This window comes from Natrix helvetica (assembly GCF_964273705.1).
Source record: "Natrix helvetica genome assembly, chromosome: 4".
Lineage (NCBI taxonomy): Eukaryota > Metazoa > Chordata > Lepidosauria > Squamata > Natricidae > Natrix > Natrix helvetica.
Genome location: NC_138550.1, coordinates 999,386 through 1,014,272, shown reverse-complemented (window position 1 = coordinate 1,014,272; position 14,887 = coordinate 999,386). Strand labels below are relative to the sequence as shown.

The 14,887-nt window shown below is 51.1% G+C and overlaps 1 protein-coding gene across 1 annotated transcript; it reads left to right on the top strand.

The window, feature by feature from the left end:
- Window positions 1-5,822: 5,822 nt before the first annotated feature.
- On the top strand, window positions 5,823-14,534 carry LAMTOR1 (late endosomal/lysosomal adaptor, MAPK and MTOR activator 1). Its single transcript, XM_081950349.1, has 5 exons — window positions 5,823-6,072; window positions 9,770-9,912; window positions 11,193-11,270; window positions 12,610-12,736; window positions 13,747-14,534. Exons 1-5 carry the CDS (start codon window positions 6,031-6,033, stop codon window positions 13,837-13,839), a joined length of 483 nt encoding a protein of 160 aa, XP_081806475.1. The 5' UTR covers window positions 5,823-6,030; the 3' UTR covers window positions 13,840-14,534.
- The last annotated feature ends 353 nt before the right edge of the window (window positions 14,535-14,887 follow it).

Below are 14,887 nucleotides of genomic sequence, written 5' to 3'. Positions count from 1 at the left end.
CAATGCCTTGTAACACAGACATTTTGTCCTGGTACTCATTGTTTGTTTGGTACTCAACTCACACCGCTTAGAACATGATAGCAGCCTTCCAATATCTGAGGGGCTGCCCCAAAGAGGAGGGGGCCAACCTTCAAAGCCCCTGAAGGCAGGACAAGAAGCAATGGGTGGAAACTAATTAAGGAGAGAAGCAACCTGGAATTAAGGAGGCATTTCCTGACAGTGAGAACAATTAGAAAAGCTTGCCACCAGAAGTTCTGGTTGCTCCGTCACTGGAGGATTTTAAGAAGAAGCAAGTCAAGGGAATCCAATCCTGGTCTCCATGATGTGAAAAAAGATCCGGAGACCCTGGAAAGAGGGCAGAGAAGAGCAAGAAAGAGGATTAGGGGACTGGAGGCTGAAACATAGGAAGAACGGTTGCAGGAACTGGGTTCATGTAATGTAGTCAACAGGAGGACTAGGGTTGACATGATAGCTGTCTTCCAATATTTGACAGGCTGCCACAAAGAAGAGGGGGGGGAGGTGTCAAAGCCCCTGAAGGCAGGACAAGAAGCAACAGGTGGAAACTAATTAAGGAGAGAAGCAGCCTAGAAATAAAGAGAAATTTCCTGACAGTGGGAACAATTCACCAGTGGAACAGCTTCTCTCCAGACGTTGTGGGGGCTCCTCCATCCCTGGAGGTTTTAAAGAAGAGATTGGACAGGCAATTGTCTGAAATTATGTAGGGCTTCCTGCCTGAGCAGGGGGTTGGACTAGAAGACCTCCAGGGTCCCTTATTCCGAGATGTTCAGTGCCCTGAGCGATGGATGACGGGCACCCAAGGTCTGCTTAGAAAACCTGGCCAGAGTCCCAGGAACGAAGGATCCCAACAAAGGAAAGGCGCAGGGGGGAGGGGGGGGGCGCTGGATCCAATTTCCCTGCATAGCTGAAAGAGAAGGAAATTGAATCAAGGCCAGGAGGCCGGTGGTGCTGGTGGCGGCGGCCAGACAGGCTGATCAGATCCATGTCTCCGATGGCGCCTCACCCACCATCCTGCCCGGCTGCAGCTGTGATGGTTGAGTGAATTTCCCCAGGAAGCCCTTGGAGGCTGCCGTTCCTTTGCTAATGGCGAAGGCCATCTCCCCACCGAGGCCGGGACCACCGAGGCTGGGCCAAGTGTGCTTGCTGTCTTATTTCACTCTAACCTTTCATCCAAAGCACCGCAGAGGGAGGGCTTGGGAGGGATTCACAACTTCTGTGCAGGTTCCAAAGAATATTTGGTTAGTCTCCCATGCGTCCTTTTTTTTAAACCTCCTTTCAAATTCTCAGGGGTTTTTAACTTTTGTTCAACTAAGTAGCCCTTTTTTGAGGGGGGGGGGAAAGTTTTTTATTTTATGTTTCCATCACCTCTCTTACACCATTAATCTTACAGTGTGTCATCTGGGCACAGTTTTTGTGTCATCATATTTAACAGCTACATCATTTTAAATCTATTTTTATCTTGCAACTCCTCCCCTGTAATTCTACATTTCCCCCTCAAATGATTAAGTTAGAAAAGTTATTTCTTTTTGCCTATATTCATTTTCTATCCAATGATAAAAACATCCCCATATCTTATAATACTCTGATTCTTCCTTCTCTTTAATTGCTAGTGTCAATCTATTCATTTCTGCATAGTGTAATATTCCCTCATAGGGAGAGGTAATTAATTTTTTAAAAAGTAAGTAGTTCTAAACATATACTGGATTTCATTTTAGTTCCACTTCAGCTCGCTCCCAAAATATTTGGGTTGGTTTTGATAAAGTGAAAACTCTGGATTTTCAAATTTAAGACTGTCCACAAACCTGATATAAGCAGAAGGTGGCACTTCGCGTCTGAATGCACCAATCTAGGCACAAAAAATGTGTGCTCCATTACTGGAGGTTTTAAAGAAGAGATTGGACAATCATTTGTCTGAAGTGGTGTGGGGTTTCCTGCCTGAGCAGAGGTTGGACTAGAAGACCTCCAATGTCCCTTTCAACTCAGTCATTCTGTTAAATCTTAGGAGGGGGGGGGGGAGAAGCTCTCTCTTGCAGGAACATTGCAGGCAATTTGTGGCTGGGGGAAAAGGCAGCTCAAGAGGCGGAAGGATTAGCTGTCAGCTGTGGCTCCCCCCTCCCCTTGGCATATTTCTCTTGCCTGTAAAGGGTAGTCCTCATCTTATGACCATTTGTTTAGTGGCTGTTCAAAATTACAATGTCACTAAAAAGTGACACGACTGTTTTTCACCCTTATGAAAGAAGTAATCACACAAACACCCCCCCCCCAAGAAGAAATATTTTGGGGGATATTAAAAGAGGCAGAATATTATATTTCCCCAAAGGAGAAAGGGAGAAACATGTTGTTAAAGGCAGAAAGCAGCCCCAACAGCCTCCAGCAGATGCCCGAAGTCTTTAGAGGTTTTGTGCCCATTAAGAAAGATTGGGCCAATCTATTCGCATACAAAACACCTTCAGCTCCAAATGATGGGATTAAGAATTTACATCCGCCTCCACCCAAATTCTAAGAACAGGAGATGACTTTTAGGACAATAGGATTAACCCACCACCACCAGAATAGCAAAAGAATAGCAAAAGGCCAGGGGTGAAATCCAGCAGGTTCTGAGAGGTTCTGGAGAACCAGCAAATGCCACCTCTGGCTGGCCCCAGAGGTTGGGGGGGGGAATGGGGATTTTGCAGTATCCTTCCCCCGCCACGCCCACCACGCCAGGCCCACAGAAACAGTGTAAAAGAAAATTGAAAAGGCTCCTCTGCAAAAGGCTCCTCACTACATTGCACGTCGCCCTTGGAGCATTTCAGACATTGCACAATCCCCCCCACAGTATCTCAGAACTCTATAAAAATCCTTGTAGTCATCAAATCACTTTATCAGCTGCCCCCGAACCGTAGCTGCTTTTGGTTCTGCTCATCGATAAACAGAACCCTTCTTTCCAATCGGACTCCATCTTATTTCTAGCGTCTTTGTCCCAGATTGGAACTGGACTGGATTTTTCTTCCTACGTGACCATCGCAGCGTCCCCGGAGTCACATCGTTAGATTCAGACACTTCCCAACCGACTCCCGTTTATGACGGTGGCATTGTCCCGGGGTCACCTCCTGACCCTGTTTTGCGACCTTCTGAGCAGCAAAATGAAAGGGGAAGCCAGATTGACTTAACAACCGTGCCTCTAACTTAACAGCTGCAATGATTCACTTAACAACGGTGGCAAGAAAGTTCATAAAACAGAGCCAAGCTCACTTAAAAACTGCCTTGCTTCACAATGGAAATCTTGGGTTCACTTCTGGTCGTAAGCCAAGGAGTACCTGTATTTGTGATGTTTGCACTGTCCCAGGATCGCGTGATCACAATTTTTAATCTTCCCTGCCAGCTTCTTCTTTTTTTTTTTTTATTAAAAGAGTTTTGTACAAACAAATTTTCCCCGTTTTCACCCCCCCTCCACACAATATAAATCTCATACAAATGCTATACCCCCCCAACCCCCCCGCAAAAATTCACATTCAAATATTATACCAAACACTTTGCCCCCTCCCCTCCCCCCATCTTAAAATAGATTACTCATAACCCCTCTCCTCCCAACAAACACTATATAAATTTCTCTTAAATTAATAACACATTGATCATTTTCTAAGCTAATTTAACATCTATAACTCTTAATATAAATTTCTCCTAGCCTAACAATGTTTCATTAGTCCCATCTTCTAATTTATTCATACATATATATTGCCCCACCCTCCACCCTAACCCTCCCCCACCTCCCACACAAACCCACCCCCCTGACTTCCGCTGTATACCACTCTAACAATTCCAAACATCCCATATACTATTTACTCTGATCATCTATCGGTCTAAACATTCTTACCTAAAGACTAGATAATAACTCCTAGTCTGATATTTATTCTGTATATAATCAATCCATTTTGCCCACTCCTGTGTATATTCCTCCTGTTTCTGAGCTTTTAAGAAAGCTGAGATTTTTGCCATTTCAGCGAACCCCGCCACCTTCTGAATCCATTGATCAATTGTCGGTAAAAAATCTTTTTTCCAATGTTGCGCAATCAACAACCTAGCTGCTGTAACCATATACAAGGCCAATTTTGTTTCCCCTTTGGTAAAATCCTTAACTATACCCAATAAAAACATTTGCGGAGTGAATTGTATTCTTTTCTTAAATACATTCTGCATAACCCACCATATCTTTATCCAAAAAGCTTTCACCTTGTTACAAGTCCACCATACATGAAAAAAAGTAGCATCTAGACACCCGCATCTCCAGCATTTTGGTTGAACATTTGGGTACATGCATGATAATTTTTTAGGATCTAAATACCATCTGTAAAACATTTTATAAAAATTCTCCCTTAAATTCTGTGACTGTGTAAATTTAACATTCTGAATCCATATTTTTTCCCACGTTTCCAACATAACCACTTCACCAAAATTCTGCCAGCTTCTGATAAGCAAAGTCAAGGGAGTGTAGGAAGTTAAAACCCACCCCTCTCCTAGAAAAATATCCTGGGAAATATTGAAAAAGGCAGAATATTATCTTTTCCCTGGATCAGAAATGGAGAAATATGTTTTTAGGCAGGAAGCAGACTCACTCTTCATGGTCCCCACCTTTGCCAATGGGCCATTAAAAGGCCTGGGCCAGTCTATTCTACATAACAAAGGCCTCCCCCTTCAGCTCCAGGGTGATGGAATTAAGGCATGATAGGATTAGCCCTTGACCCATCTCACCACAGGGCACCTGGGAAGAAGCCATGCTCAACCAAGCATGGACTCAAAAGACAGCCTAGAGAGTTGCCCCTGCATGGCCCCATGGGAGTCTGACAACCCATCAGAAGACAGGATCAAGATCAAAGGCCAGAGAGGGCATAAAGCCAGGGACTTTCAGCATCTCTGCCTCTTTTTCTTCTCCTCCCAACATCTGGGAGCATCTGATGATCCCCCTTTCCTGCTCAGGGGCTCAAGCCACGTGACCCTGTCCACCATTAAACCATCTTTCCAAGCAGCCTCCGTGTCTCCACAGACGTTTTCCCCACTTGGGACTGAACCCAGAAGGACGTTTATTCCAACAGGAGGAAGCCAAATTTGCTTAATGACCATGACTGACTTAACAACTGCAATGATTCACTTAACGACCATGACTGGCCTCTTTCCCTGTCAGATTCCTTGTCTGGAAGTATCCCAGCACACAGGACTACGGTGGAACAGGCAAGCACCCCGTGGGCGACCCAACCAAGTAGCTAATGCTGGTTAGGTCTAACCTTGGCTTGGGGTCCTGCAGCAGTGCAGCCTCTGGTCTTCCACAAACCAAGTTATGACTTTCTTCCTCCCCTGGGAGCTTCTTCATGGTGGCCAAACCCGCCTTCTCTTTTCCTTGAAGGGATTACGCCAAGGGTGTGGGCAACTTGGACATTTTTGGTTGTGTGGACTTCAACTCCCAGAATCCCCCAGCCAGCTTGCTGTTGAATGGACGCATGCGCGACTGCTGTTCGCTGCCAGGGAGGCTCTCCTGCCTTAAAGGATGGAAATAATCCAAGGTTTCTGCAATTCCGCCATTTTCAGATATGTGGACAACAACTCCCAGACTTATAGATAGATAGATGGATGGATGGATTAGATATAGATATATTTCTAGAGAGGGAGGGAGGGAGGGAGGGAAGGAGGGAGGGAGGGAGGGAGGGAGGGAGGGAGAGAGCGAGCGCTAATTTGAAACTGGCGCCTGCGCAGTAGCGGCTGCCGGGCGGGCGGGGGCGGAGCCAGGAGAATCCGGCTGCGGCGAGGCCCGTGAGGAGGAATCACGTGACTTTGCGGGAGCCCCGCCCCTCCATCTCGTGCCACCGCCCCACCCCAGTTCCCGGAAGTCCCCGCCGCGTGACCGGAAGCCGGAAGGAGGCGAGGCGCCAGCTGAGGGGGCTCGCCAGGGTCTCCCGTCCCCTCGGCCGAAGCAGCAGCAGCGAAAGCAGCCAAAGACCCGTGGACGACCCCCCCACCGCCCCCCCTACCGCTGCCGCCATGGGCTGCTGCTACAGCAGCGAGAACGAAGCCTCCGACCAGGTCTCGGCCCCGCCCGGGGGAGGAGGGGGAGGCCGGGTCCCCTCCGGCGGGTCTGGGGGCTTCGCGGCCTAGTGGGGCCTCACGCGCACAGGGAGGGGGCGGCGCAGGGAAAGGCGGGGTCGAGGCTGGCGTTGCCTGCGGGGGGCGCGGAAGGAGCCAGATCTCCCCCCCCCCGCTGCTCTTATTTTGGGGGGGGTCTCTGGCTCAGGGGGTCCCTGGAGAATCTGGAAAGGGGCCTCTGTGGAGGGGGAGGCAGCGCTGGGGGTAAGGCAGCCGCAGGATGAAGATTCTGGGTTCTTTTGTGGGGTCCTCAGGTGGTCTCTGAGCTGGGTTGTTTCTTGGCAGACGTTTCATGACCCGACTAGGGAACATCATCAGTGCTGGGAGGAAGGAGGGATTGCAGAGGAGAGGAGGGGGAGAAAGAAAGAAAGAAGGAAGGAAAGAGAGGAGGGGGAGGACTGCGGTGCCCTTGGTGTTCACTGAGCTTGGCAGTTTTCTTGCAGACGGTTCATGACCCAACAAGGGGACAACATCAGTGCTGGAAGGGAATGGGGATTGCAGACTGGAGGGGAAAGAAAGGAAGGAAAAAGAGGAGGAGGAGGACAGTGTGATCCTTGGTGCTCTCTGAGCTTGGCTTTTTTCTTGCAGATGTTGACCCAGCTAGGGAACATCATCAGTGCTGGAAGGGAGGGGGGTTTGCTCTCTCTCTCTCTATAAACGGTTTGCCTGCTGGTGTTGTTGGAAGTGGGGTTTTCTCCTTGCTAGTTCCTTGACGGTTTTTTGCTTAATTGTTAGTCTGATGTCAATCCCGGCTTATCTGGATGTTTCATATTACCTCGGATGATACCTAGTTGGATCAGAAAACATCTGCCAGAAAACCATGAAGCTCAGAGAGCACCAGGGACCCCACTGTTGTTCTCCCCCACCTCCTCTCCCCAAACCCCCCCTCCCTTCTACAGGTAGCACTGATGGTGTTCCCTGATAGGGTCAGAAACTACGTGAGAAAAGCACCAAGCTCTCCGGCAGCACCAGGGACCCCCCAGTTCAGCCCTCAGCTGCAAACTTTCTCTTCGATTTATTTGTTGTGCCCGCAGTTTCCTTGTCAAGATTTCTGGATCGGTTGTTTTCCCTGGCCTCCTCCTCCTCCTCCTGCCCCAAAGCCACCCACCCGGCTTCCCCGCCTAAGGGAGGGCTGGAAAGGCCACTCTTCCAGTTCCCAACCTGGGGCCTTTAGTCAGGAGCTCAAACTGGCTGCCTTCAGTTTGAGTCCTGGTGATTGCCTGGAGGAATCCTTGCAGGTTTCCTAGCAGCCGGTCTTGGGATGGCTTTGTCATCGGCTCCCTCCTGGGATGAGAAAGTGAATGGTTGAAAGTCACCCAGTTAGTTTCCTGACCAAGGCAGGACTAGAACTCACAGCCTCCCAGTTTCTCTAGCCTGATGCCTCACCCCCTACACCAACTGGTTCTCTCCCTTTGTTTTACAGAGGGCCAGGTTTGGTTGTTTATGTTTATTGATATCCTGCCTTTATTATTGTTGTAAATAACTAAAGGTGCAAATATATTTGAGTCATTCCTCCTCTTTTTCCCACAACAACAATCCTGTGAGGTATGTTGGGCTGAGAGTGGCTGGGCCAAAGCCACCCAACTGACTTTCCTGCCAAAAGCAGGACTAGAACTCACCATCTCCTGGTGATTGGCCAAAGTCACCCAGCCTGCTTTCATGCATAAGGCGGAACTAGAACTCAGGGTCTGTTGCCTTAACCACTAAGCTAAATTAGCTCTAGGGTGGCTCAGAGTGAAAGCCAGCTGGGTGGCCTTGGAGCAGTCACACTCCATTAGCTCAACCTACCTCACAGGGCTGTTGTTGTAGGAGCAAGAGGCAAGAGGTTTGCTGCTTGGATTATGTATAAAAAGGTGGGAGAAAAGTATAATTTTAAAAATGAAACATTTGCAACCAAAGTGCCAAGCTCAGAGTTCAGGACAACAGCCCATAATTTTAAAAATACCTGAATTGTTCGCCCATTAAAAATTGTGCACAGGACAGCAGCTCCCAAGGCAGCAAGTTTTCTTGATACACGCAGTCCTCGACTTATGACCACAATGGAGCCCCAAATTTCCGTTGCTAAGTGAGGCAGTTGTTCAGCCTCCCAGAGTTACCCTGTGGTAAGACAGGCAGCCAAGACGTACGTAAAACAAATAAATGGGTTTTGCCCCATTTCACAACCTTCCTTGCCATCATTGTTAAATGAATCATGGCAGTTGTTAAGTTAGTAACATGGTTGTTAAGTGAATCTGGCATCAGAAGGTCACAAGATGTGATCCAATGTGGTTACCTGGGTCAGGGGTCTCCAACCTGGGCCACTTGAAGGCTTGTGGACTTCAACTCCAGCAAAGCTGGCTGAGGAATTCTGGGAGTTGAAGTCCACGAGTCTTAAAGTGGCCTTCAGGTTGGAGACCCCCTGACCTACTAGCATAAACGAAGGTCCCGTGAAGGTCAAAATTCAGATGCTTAGCAACTGACACGTACTTATGACATCCACGGTGTCCTTTTGTGACCTCCTGACAAGCAAAGTCGATGGGAGAGCCAGATTCACTTAACAACAGTGTTGCTAACTTAACAACTGCAGGGATTCACTTAACAACGGTGGCAAGGAAGCTCATCAGATGGGGCAAACCCCAGCTGTGTTGGCAATGGAAATTTTGGGCTCGTAAGTTGAGGATTTCCTGTAGGTGGTGAGCGAAAGGCCAAGGAAAGTCCCCGAGCCAAGAAGACCGAGGCTGAGTCCCAGAGATGGCAGAGTTCCCATTGGAGAAGAGCCGAAAGAGCAGGCGTGGGCAAGGATGTGACTGGCAGCTGCAGAGGAGAGCAAATGGCTCCTTTGTGGTCACGTGAGGTGCAGCCGGTGGGAAAGACGGCTCCCTCCCTTAAGGGAAGTTGGCAGAGGGAGGAAGGCAGGACTGGTGACCAGAAATAGGGTGGTGGAGATGCCCGTCTCAGGGTTGTCCTTGGCGCCCTCTGAGCTGGGTGCTTTTCCTGCAGACGGTTCACCACCCAACTGGCTGATCTCATCAGTGCTGGGAAGGAGGGGGGGGTGTCTTGTTGCTATACCCGTGGCTTGCCCTGTGAGTGTGGGCGGAAGTGGTCCTGGCGGTTTCTTATCTAGGCTGTTCGCCTTCTGTTCGCCTGAGTTGGTAGTTCCTTGATTGTCCCACCCACAGGAAAGCCACTGATACAGGGGGTCAAACTCTATTGCGTCAGGGGCCGGAGTGGGCGTGGCCAGCTCAACATCACTCCTGTCGGGGAGTTGGATCCCCCTCACTAATATATAAATGGGAAGCAAATGCCCCCCCCCCCTTTAGCAGTGATGCGGTTCCCCAGTTGGGTCATGAGACGTCTGCAGGAAAACCACCAAGATCAGAGCGCCCCAAGGACCCTGCAGTCCCTCTCCATCTCCCCTTCTCCTCTCTGCAAGCCCCTCTCCCTCCTAGCCCTGATGAGGTCACCCACGCGGGCCACGGAATGTCTGCAAGAAAGCCACCATGCTCAAAGAGCACCAAGGACCCTCCGTTTCAACCTTGAGCTATAAATAGTCCCGTCTGTCTTTTTGACCCAGTCCAGGAGGGATTTGGGAACGGCTGCCGGGCTCCGCTTGCTCCTCCCCAGACTGACTTCCTCCTTCTTGTTCCCTCATTTGCAGGGGGAGGAGTCCAAGCCCCTGTTGCCCCCAGCCTCCAGCCCACCCAACAAGTCCATGAATGGGATGGAATCGTACTGCACTCTGCCTTCCGCCCGGACGGACGAGCAGGCCCTGCTCTCCTCCATCCTGGCTAAGACAGCCATGTAAGTCTTGGGCGCTAAGCTTTGGTTGATTTTCATTTATTAAACTAGCCGATCACCTGGCATTGCCCAGATATGTATTTAGAGGGAATACATATTGTCTGGACCAAACGTAATTTCTCATGTTGGCTTTTCCCCCTTACCAGAGGGAGCCCCCTTGTGGAGTACTGTGAAGCCAAGAACTCCACTGCACTGTAGAATCCATTTTACAACAGTACAGTAGAAGCCATTTTAAGGCACAACAGTCTGTATCTTAACAGAACACATACCCCGAGGGGTGTCTTACCCTCACAGTATTTGTTTCCAGAGAGTAAGTCATCTGTGTACCGCATTTGGTTGAAATTACTTGAGGCGTTCCAGAGTTATGCTGGGACACACACGCACACACATACACGTTTTTATATACATAGATTGACATACCATGGCACCTCACTGTTCTGAGTGACTCTGGGCAGCTTCAAAAGAATAAAAGCCCAAGTATAAAAACATTTTTAAAATATTCAAAGGACTGTCCCCACAAGCCAGGATGTGGGGTTAGTTAAATTAATCAGCTCTTTTGGGGAGGCTGCTTGTTCTGGGGGGCCCAGGTGAATGGGATTAGTTCCCAGGGGTACCTCTGGGTACTGGTTGTCCTGTACCACGCGTCCTTTTTCCTTCATCCTTCCATTTCCTGTCATTCCCTGCACAGATGATCAGACTGGGCTGGGCATTTTCATCTGCCTCCCGAGTCCTTCCCAAGGGCCTGGGAGAGGCAGGTGTGGATGTTTGACGGCGTTACAGGTGTCACCACAGGATGTCAGCTCCTCTGAGTCAAGCTGCCTTTTGCAATTGACCAAAATAATACTCGGGACGTTGTTTTTCCTTCACCTGCTCTTTGGTTGTTTTCATTTATGAAATCTGTCTGATGCCCATCGCACTGCCAGGCGACTCTGGGAGGCTTACAGACCTCATGTGAAGAGAAGTGGAAGCGTTAGAGGTTAAATAAAGAGAAACTAGGCACAGGGTGGAAGGGGGACCTCCTTCCTAGTCCACTCTCTACCCTCTTCGGCCACGGGACGTCCCCAGGCCCCTTGGCCAAGCCAGGTTCTGGGGCTCGCGAGGGTGCCTAAAAGATGCCTTGGACTCTTGGCCCCTCCAGGTAGCCCTTACCCAACCCCCAGCCCTGGCTGCTTCCGGATGTGAGTTTGGCCGAGGGCTGACTGGAGGATGGTATGCCTGCGACCCCGAGTGAGGCAGGTGGAGAGTGGCTTTCTCTAACCACTAGGCGCTTCTGCCTTTTGCAGCAACATCATTGACGTTTCAGCCGCAGACCAGCAGCAGATGGAGCAGCACGAGTACATGGACCGAGCGCGGCAGTACAGGTACGCCGGCCCTGGGCGGGGGGCTCCGGTGGACACAATTTTACAGTGGGGCTGAAAAAGTGACTTACGACTGGTCCTCACCCTTACGACCGTCGCAGCCTCCCCATTCTCGCCTGACATGTAGTAACAATGGTTGCAGCCTTCTGGGCTCCTTCCCAGCCACCTTCGAAGTCCCCGGGGGTAAAGCCAGCTTCCCTGACCACAGCTGCAACAATTTGCTTAACAACTGCAACAAATGTTGTAAAATTGGGTGCGACTCACTTAATAACCGCCTTGCTTAGCAACAGAAGCCATTTGTGGTTGTAAGTCAAGGACCGCCTGCAGATCCGTTCCTTGACGGAGTCTCCACACAAGCTGGGCCACCCGGTGGCTGCCTGTCAATCTCAGATTGGGGAGGGGGGGCTTCCTCATTCAGACCCCCCTCCAGAGCTTGGGGAGCGGAGGGGGTTTCAGCCCCCAGGCATGGGAGGGTCAGAGCCCCCCCTCTCTGGGGAAGCTGCTGCGTCTGACTCCACTTTGGCTCCGTTCTTGCAAAACCTCTTTCAGCCACACCCTCCTTCAGGGGTCTCCAAACTTGGGAACTTTAAGACTTGTGGACTTCACGCCTGGCTGGCTGGGGAATTCTGGGAGTTGAAGTCCGCAAGTCTTAAAGTTCCCAAGTTTGGACGCCCCTGCTTTAGGGCCTGCAGGTAGGTTTCACCCCCCGCAGGGAGTCACAACCGTTCATTTAGTGACTGTTCAGAGTTACAACGGCACTGAAAAAAAGTGACTTAGGACCGTTTTCCACACTTACGACCGTCGCAGCTTCCCCATGGTCTCGTGATCGATATTCAGGCGCTTGGCAACCGGTTCATATTTATGACGGTTGGAGTGCCCCTGGGTCACGGGATCCCCTTTTGCGGGATCTACCTTCTGAGAAGCCAAATCAATGGGGAAGCCGGATTCACTTAATGACTGTGTAATTAATTTAAGTAACTGCAGTGGTTCACTTAACAACGGTGGCCAGAAAGGTCATAAAAGGGGCCAAAACTCACTGTTTCTCACCTGTCTCTCTTAGCAACAGAACTTTTCGGCACCATTGTGGTCATAAGTCAAGGCAAGCCCAGCTCAGTCCTGGAGACTGAAATTCCTGATGGTCCTTAAGATGAAAGGCGCCCCAGCTGTGTTGGGGAGGGAGGGGGGCTGCAGAGCAGGAGCCCAGTCACATCTGGCGGGGAAAGCAGTTTGGTTGCCCTTGGCTGCAAGTGGAGAATTGCAGGCATCCGGTGGGCCCTCTGGGGCTGCCCCCTGGCGATCCCCCTGTCTCACCCCATCCCTCTCTGCTCCCCTCGCCCCCCAGCACCCGGCTGGCTGTGCTGAGCAGCAACCTGACACACTGGAAGAAGCTCCCTCTGCTGCCCTCGCTGACCAACCAGCCGCACCAAGTACTGGCCAGTGACCCCGTGCCCTTCGCAGACCTGCAGCAGGTAGGTGGAATTCAGCCACGCTGTGGGGCAGAGGGGCTCCCTCTGCCTTTCCTCTCGGAAGCAAGAGCACAAAACAGCTGCCATGTGCCCACACACACACACACACACACACACACCGGGCTCTTGGACTTTTAGTTGTGCCGGAGCTGGCTGGTTCTATCCCTTAGTCCTGACATCATCTGCATTTTATATATCATGTATATAAGTTTTTTAAAATCTACTTTTATTTTAAAAATAACTGAAGGTGGTGGACATACATAATATTCCTTTCTCACAACAACCCTGTGAGGTGGGTTGGGCTGAGAGGGAAGGATTGGTCACCCAAAGTCACCCAGCTGGTTTTTATTAGGTATGAGCTAAGATGGGGCTAGAATTCTCCCTCTCTTGATTGCCCCAAGGACACCCAGACGGACTAAGGCAGGACTAGAACTCACCGTCTCCTGGTGATTGGCCCCAAAGACGTCCGGCCTGTCTTAATGGGACTGTTCTTGCTTCCTTGATTAGCAGTAGCAATAGCCCTTAGACTTATATGCCGCTTCATAGTGCTTTCCAGCCCTCTCCGAGCGGTTTACAGAGTCAGCCTCTTGTCCCCGGGGTCCTCATTTTATCGACCTCGGAAGGACAAAAGGCTGAGTCAACCTTCAGCCGGTCAGGATCGAACTGGCAGTGGGCAGAATTAGCCTGCAATGCTGCACTCCAACCACTGGGCCCCCAAGACTCTTAGGGTGTTGCTTACTGCTTGATTGCTTGTCTGAGTTGTTAGTTCCTTGTTTGGGATAACAGGGCCAGGGCCAGTTACTATATAACCCACCCACCCACCCCTTCCAGCTCTGATGATGTTACCTAGTTGGGTCATGAAATGCCTGTGAGAAAGCAGCCACGCTCAGAGAGCACCAAGGACCCGGCAGGCGTGCCAGCCTCTTGGCAGAAGTCTCTCCTGCAGGGCTGGGGAGGATGGGCAGAAGCTCCTCCCCAAAGCCTCACCCCTCGCCTGTGCCCCCTCCCTCTAGGTCTCCCGGATAGCTGCCTACGCCTTCAGTGCCCTCTCCCAGATCCGCGTGGATGCAAAAGAAGAACTCGTGGTGCACTTTGGCATCCCCTGATGGCCGTCCTCGCGCCTGGCTTCGGGTTTCCCTCCTCCTCCACTTTTAATTTCTCTTCTCCCCACCGCTGGATCGACACCGCCGTGGACCTCGTGCACAAGAAGCGACACCGGACCGGTCCTCTGGCCACAGGGACACTCCCCTGGGGGCAGCCCAGGCTGAACAGACCCGTCCCTGGGCGCCCTCCTCCTCCTCCTCCTCCTCCTCTTCTCCCTGGCTTGGCAAGGCGGTGCCCCGTCGGGCTGGGCAAGGAGGCAGAGAGCGCTCGCTCGGCTCAGCCGCGAGGGGGAAAGTGACTCCGGGACTCATGGGGGGGGGGGCAGGGGGGCCCTTCGTTTACCTTTGTGGTTGTGGCTCTGGAATGCTGACTTTGTGCGGGAGGAGATGGGATGGAGGGGGACAAGCAAGCCGGAGGGGGCCCGTTGTTTCTGCCCCCCCCTCCGGCTGAGCTGGATTGTCCCCTCCCCCGATCTTTGGGTGTTTTAGAGGGGGGGGAAGCGGCCCTGGTGAATTAAGAGCTTTTTAAGGGGGTGGGAAGGAACACAGCCCCGGAAGTGAAGCCTCCCAACCTGGGCCGCCTCCTCGGTCTCCACTCCTCCCGTTTTACCTCGCTGTCATTTTAATTTTATTTTGTTTTTTCTTTTGGTTTTGCTAAAGTAGGTTAAGAAAAGTATAAATATATTCATCTGAGCAAAGGCCTTTATCTTTATTTGACTGGGGGCGGAAGGGTGGAGCTGCCGTTTTTATACTTTGTGGGAACTTTAAGATGGCTGCCTGGGGGATTCTGGGAGTTGAAGTCCACAGGTCTTAAAGGGGCCACGTTTGGGGAGCTCACAGATGCCGCCTTAGGGAAGAAGCGCTGGACGTCTCTTGGGCTTTGCCTTCTCCAGCCCTGGGCCCAGAGGGGACAACAGCACAGTGGGTCTCGATGGGCCTTTACTGGTGCTCTCGGAGCTTCTAGCTCTGGGATGGCGCACCTATGGCATGAAGCCCACAGGTGGCACATGGAGGCATGGCAGCCCTCAGCTCCAGCACACACGTGGGCACG